This window comes from Apium graveolens, chromosome 8, assembly GCF_009905375.1.
Source record: "Apium graveolens cultivar Ventura chromosome 8, ASM990537v1, whole genome shotgun sequence".
Taxonomy (NCBI): Eukaryota; Viridiplantae; Streptophyta; class Magnoliopsida; order Apiales; family Apiaceae; genus Apium; species Apium graveolens.
Window position 1 is genome coordinate 199,301,166 of NC_133654.1, and position 6,317 is coordinate 199,307,482.

A 6,317-nucleotide genomic window follows, 5' to 3' on the forward strand; every position below is an offset into this window, starting at 1 on the left:
TGTTTAGAGGCGAATATGTTTTTGGTGTGTCTAACCCTAACGCCTTAGAGGTGTTTATATAGGTGTAGATAGACTTGTGCGCTACTCTTTTCCATAATTAAATATCATTAATTATGGAATCGGTGTAATACTTACAATCTACTCTATTCCATAAATAATCTGAAACAGAATCAGATTAAATATATCAAGACATACACCATATCAATTAATCTGAAACAAAATCAAATTAATTTATGCCATAATATTTGAGCCAAATTCTAGTGGAAAATAATAATTTCCATTATTAAGAGAATATCATCATATCTCACACATCTTTTAGTCATAATGCTCAAAAATATGAATTACCAATATGAGACTTATACCCATATTTTCCAACACTAATTATTTTGGGAGATGGGTGAATGATCGAGAACAGCTTATTATTACAGGGTACTGAATTTAATGTTGAGGAGGCGGGGTTGGAAGGGGAAGGGCGTGTAGAAAAGAATGAAAAAGAGTGAGAGCTTGGGAAGGAGACGTGAATGGCACTTCGTGAGCAGCTCCTCTTACTGTTGCAAATGTTAGATATGTAACATTCTTTCCCTCTGTCAGCCCACCAAATGATTGCCACCATCCTGCCACCTGCACTTACACTCATCACTGCCTATGTTATGCAACATTTCTAATGTTGCTATGTAATTTTGTGCACTTTGTTTATTAAGACAGACACACCATCTGATTTTCGCAATTCTCTTCTTTATATATATGCGCATAATGTAAAATTTCACATGTTTGTACCTGTTTTTTGTCATACCAAGGGCCATACTTTGTAAAAGATTGGAACTTCAAATCTTTGGCAAGCTTGTTTGCAATTATCCTCGTTTGAGTTAGAGGTATCTTTGAATCTTGGTCTCCACTAGATACATAAAAAAATATTGAGTAATCATACACAGGTCCTGTTAACAACATTTGAAACCTCCTCGTTCTCCCATGAAAAGAGTGAGAGAGATACTGCTTGATCAATTAATTGAATAAAACCATAAGTTTAGAGAAGATGAGTACTTACCTGTAAAGCAAGATGGGAATCCCTTCCTTTAATAAGTCTGAGACTAGGGGTATAATGTTCAAACCTAAGTTTTCTTCTTGATATGCAAGAGGCCTTCATATATGCAAACAATGTTTATTTAGTTTCAAACAGTTTAATTACTTGATGAGCACACTCTTGTGCGTGTGAGAGAGGGAGAGAGAGAGGGGGAGGGAGAGAGAGAGAGAGGGAGGGAGAGAGAGAGAGAGAGAGAGAGAGAGAGAGAGAGCACCCCACACAGAAGTCCCAGTGATAAGGAAGGTGAGTTGTATTAGCATGTAATGCCTTTTGAACCTCGGGCTTATTTAGATATGTGAAAACCCTTGATCGAAGACAGGGGTCTCCCACATTTCCTCTCCGAGAAAACTGTCATTGTTTGTTGTTAACATTACATGATAACCATATATTGCTAACTGCTAAGTAGTAGACAGTAATGTGATCAGTACATATCTTATATGGATAAAAATACAATCATGCAAATAGATTAATCAAATATCCTTACACCATTGTACTCAAAATCATGGTCAAAAAATTTCTTTGTCAAAAAATCATTGTCACCATCGTACTCCGTATAGTAATTCTCATACATTTTTCATGCATGTTTTGTAGTAATTCTGTCACCAGAAATGGGAAAAAGTCTAAAAAGGGATTATGTTAAGAAAGTGGTCTTGTAACCAGAATCACTTACTGCCTCATGGATCCTCCCATGCAAGCCCATAGGTTTGAATTGAGTGGTGGAAGTTGATGAGGATAAGCATGTCGGTAGAAGAAGATCATCACTTGGAACACCTCCCATTTCATCTGTCACCCTGTTAAATACATCGTTGCAGCCTTGTGACCATCCGGAATGAATGTATTCTTGTAGAAATTTTGAGTTATTGCACACTGTCTTCTCTAGGTATAATGTGTCGTCTGATATTGCTCCATGTGACCACAAGAATTCACCATTTTCTACGCTTATTTCTATGTCTAGTAGTGGATTTCCCAGCTACAAATATATGAAAGTCAGGTCGATCAAACTGGAAACAAGGGAAATATTTTCTTAATAAACATTGAATAAGTGTTCAGTACCCCAATTGCTTTGAGATTTATAGGCTTGTTATTTTGCCTTTTATTGTGTTCAAGTATTAGTGCTGCAAGTTGTGGAGCATAGTGTCCTGCATAACAGATATGCATCCAGTCATAATTGTCATCCTTAGAGTTCTTATAATTGCAATTATTATAATCATTTGATTTCAGCCTTAGATAATCACATAGTACTTTTGTTTTAGCCTAGCAGTGATCCCAACCATCTTCTAGGAAAAGGTTTCAGGACTTTGTTCAGACGGAGATATGTGAGTACTTAAATTTTTCTTAGTGATGGTACTAAAAAAATCAAATTTTACAGATCAATCGAGTACCTGCATAGCTTTCTCCAACTATAAGGAAGTCGGAGTCTTTGTACATTGGAAATTCTTCGAGCCAGTTTATGATGAAAGCCAAGTTATCCGCAGCTGCCATAAATGCACAAACATTTAGACATTTTGGGGGTGTGTATATATATATATATGATTAAGAAGCTAAAAGTAATACCAGTCTGTGTATCGTTCCACATGATATAGTCAGAGCTTGTATTAGAGTATGAAAACCCAACTCCAACAGGCGATTCCAGATATAACATGTTTGATTCTGCACTTAAAAAAACATTAGAAGTAAGCTTTTGATACCTTGATATCATGACTAAATAAGTAATCATAGTAAGATTGAAACCATGATGAGTACCCAAATTCCAGGAATATTTGTTCTTAATGAGGTTTCCTTTCTTGCCTGGTTGAAATGGACCATTTTCCATGAACGAACCAAAACCAAGAGAAGAACAACCTGGGCCTAATGTTTCAAACAATTCAAAGCCAGTTACAGATTGTTTGCACAGGCACACAAATGAAACAGTAATTAATCTGTTCGGGAAAGTACCTCCATTGAGCCACAAGGTTAAGGGACGTGAAAGGTGATCAGCAGTATCAGCTTCAACAAAATAATAAAACAAAGCCCGGCCATTTTGTGCATCTGTCACAATATAGCCCGAGTGCTGTTGAAATGCAACATTTTCTGGTTGACCTGGTAACTGTGTTATTAGTTCCGCAGTACAATTCGAGACATGATTGAGCAACAAAAGGACAGCTCCAAAGAGTCGAAATACATTATTCAATGCCATGAGTGAAGACCAAGTGAATAAACCACTTGGTGAATTGTGATCATATATATTTATGCATTCTTGTTAGCTATATACATGAGGTAGGACTTGGGAGAACTCTAAGTGCCAAAAACGTATCGATGATAGCGCACGTATGGACGGGACTGCCTGTTGTACATGTCATCTTCATCTTGTTGCTGGATTAATTTCAGCTTGAGGATTCTTTAATTTATGCGCCGGCTTGGTTTGGTGAGAGCATTTTTTGGTTTGTTTGTAAGAGCAAGTCCAACAGCTTCTTTAAATGGGCTCTTAAATTCAAATTTAAGGAACTAGACTTAGCACACTATTGGACTTGTGCTAAGACTTGCATGAGAATCTTAATTAGGAAAAGAGTAGCAGCACTTTGGAAATGTCAATCTTAGCAAAGCAGAGACTTGTTTTTGTTGTAAAACACTAAATCAGCTGTCTTAGTATTACAATGCAGCTACATACAAAAATTATCAGTACAATGCCAAACAGAGATTCCAATTCCATAATACTTTAAAGTTCAGACAAAACGTCCTGGATTCTCCTTATATGATTAATATAAAGATACCATGCAAGTCCCCCTCATTAGTTTTTTTCCCAAGTCCACTCATCATTCTTTTTTTCAAATTTATCAAAGTATCAATATGTTCTAGTCAAAAGTTTTACCAAAATTGGATATCTGAAGTTTTGTGCTATAAGTTCTGTAATGTTCAATGCACTTTAATTCTGACAAAATTCTGCCTGATGGAATAAAATGTACTCCCTCCGTGCTGCAGGTTGACTTGCCGGACATTCTAAATCTCGTATATAAGTATAGTTCCCTAAATTTTTTATATTATTTATTTTTCAAATAGAAATATAATGTTTAATTTTTTTTTAAAAAGAATAGTTTTTTAAAAATATGGAATTATACTTAATATTAGCCTTAAAATACATGTCAAGTATAAGAAAAAAATTTGTAAAGAAATGAGTGAAACGGAGAGAATAATTTTTAAGGCATTATCAAATGCAAAAATAATTATAAAAATAATCGACAGTTTAGTAATTGTTGAATCAGAGAAATGTACCGTAATTTTTGAATTTATTTCTAATAGCTTAAATCTCGTGCGATGCACGGGTTTCCGTTAATATTTAAAATTTTTATTTATCCCGTCATATTATAATTTTAAAATATTTTTATAAATATATAATAATTATAAATTTATAGTTAAAATTATAGGATAACATGTGATCATAGTTTAGTAGGATAAGTAAAATTTAGTAGTTTAGCTAATATATAATACTATTTATTTATTTTTTAATAATAAGATAAATTGTAGTCGAAGTTTATTAGGTTAAGTAGACTATGTCTAACAGTTTAACAATTTAGTAATTTAACGGATATATAACACTATTTATTTTTTATTTTAATAACCAAAATTAGATGATAACCGTTGAACCAAATTATATCATATTTCGGTTATTATAATAAAGTATCTATCGCACGAGTCATTTTCTCAAGTTTTTTTTATGCATCATGCAATTATAATGTTTTTAGAGCAATTCCAACATATTTTTATATAGGCTTTAAGTCAAATTTTGAAGAAATGACATAAAATTTCTCTCCAACAAGCTACTTGTCCCTATGTATAACATTAGGAGTTTCGAATACTTACTCACTTTTAGAGTGAATATCCCCTCCTAAACTATTATTATATTGTATTTTTCTTACCCATCTATTTAACATATATGACTTTAATGAGTAAAAAGATAGATAGATAGTGAGTTTAAGGAGAATTGTTGGATGAATTGTTTGATTTTGGCTTCTAAATAATTAGGAGCTCATTTATTTATATTATTTGTAGTAAAAATGTAAGGAGGTTGTTAGAGTTACTTTTAGTTGTTTTCTTATTTGTAAATGTTGTACAATGTCTAACATATATCAAATACAAATTGATTGGTTTCAATGTGTATTATTTTCATACAAGACATTGTCAAATTACAAAACGTTTCTAATATAGCTTATTAAGCAAAATATATATTCTTGTTTGTGTTGTATAATTTGTATTTAATGAATGAATATAAACATGATAATTAGTGTACATTTAAAACGAAACGATTAAATTTAATCTGTAGAATGTCGTTATTATGTTTACAAATAAAAAGATGAAAATTAATATATATGTTGAGTACAGAGTTGACCAAAAATTTTGAATTTTATTTAAATAAACTATATTTACTAGTCTATATTATTATTGAGTTCACTACTAACTTACAATTTACTTACTCAATTTAAAAAATAAAAAATGCATAACTGAAGTTAGAATGACTTGCAATCATAATATACAATAATGTAAAATTTACAAAACTGTTAATATTAAAGTTGATTTTAATGAAAAATATTAGTTTTTAAAATTCAACGTATGTATGGATGGGAAATTGTTAGTTTTTTATTTACATTATTGTTAATAAAATAATATTAAGTTATATGTTTGTGTTAGCATGTAAATTATTGTATGTTACATTTATTAGTAAATTATGATAATTTCAATTATTTATATGCTAAATATCTGATTTATGTACATGTATAATCATTATTAACATCTAGTGAGAAAATTGATTACTTAAATAACATGCATTTATAATTATTCAAAAATTAAAATTATGTAATAAATAAATTGCTATAATTTATATATGGTATTCACATTATCACCGACAAACAATCTATATCTATTTTTTACGCATCCGAGTATCAATCATGGTTGTAACATAAGAATAAATTATATATTTTTAAAACTTATTATTGATATTCATGATTTTTTTCAAGAATTCAAAGGAAAAATTGTAATAATATCGTTTTGCCCGCAAGGGTTGGCTTAGTTGGTTAAAGAGGGGATAACTATCATCTTGGCCACAAGGGTTTATCATGGTTCACGTGATTTGCAAGCTATTGCGTGAGCCCGTAGGATTTACCTGGTGCGTACCTGAAGGGTAGCGGCTTCGGTTACCCACGATAAAAAAACTGTAATAATATCATTATTTAAACCGTTTTTAAATTTCTTTCATTATGGCTAT

The 6,317-nt window shown here is 31.7% G+C and overlaps 1 protein-coding gene across 1 annotated transcript; it reads right to left on the reverse strand.

The window, feature by feature from the left end:
* Positions 1-335: 335 nt before the first annotated feature.
* Positions 336-2,933, reverse strand: LOC141679051 (serine carboxypeptidase-like 46). The gene is made up of 9 exons (XM_074485534.1): positions 2,825-2,933; positions 2,636-2,731; positions 2,464-2,556; positions 2,135-2,220; positions 1,752-2,051; positions 1,296-1,429; positions 1,046-1,138; positions 778-895; positions 336-621 (listed from the first exon to the last, which is right to left on the reverse strand). The coding sequence occupies exons 1-9, from the start codon at positions 2,892-2,894 to the stop codon at positions 439-441; spliced, it is 1,173 nt and encodes a 390-aa protein (XP_074341635.1). The 5' UTR covers positions 2,895-2,933; the 3' UTR covers positions 336-438.
* Positions 2,934-6,317: the final 3,384 nt, after the last annotated feature.

Excerpts from the sequence above, each read along its gene's own strand:
- LOC141679051 (XM_074485534.1), bottom strand. The coding sequence starts at position 2,894 with ATGGAAAATGGTCCATTTCAACCAGGCAAGAAAGGAAACCTCATTAAG. Across the intron at positions 1,139-1,295 it reads CACTGGGACTTCTGTGTGGG|GCCTCTTGCATATCAAGAAG; the intron begins GTGCTCTCTCTC and ends GCATATATGAAG. Across the intron at positions 622-777 it reads CTTGGTATGACAAAAAACAG|GTGGCAGGATGGTGGCAATC; the intron begins GTACAAACATGT and ends GTGTAAGTGCAG.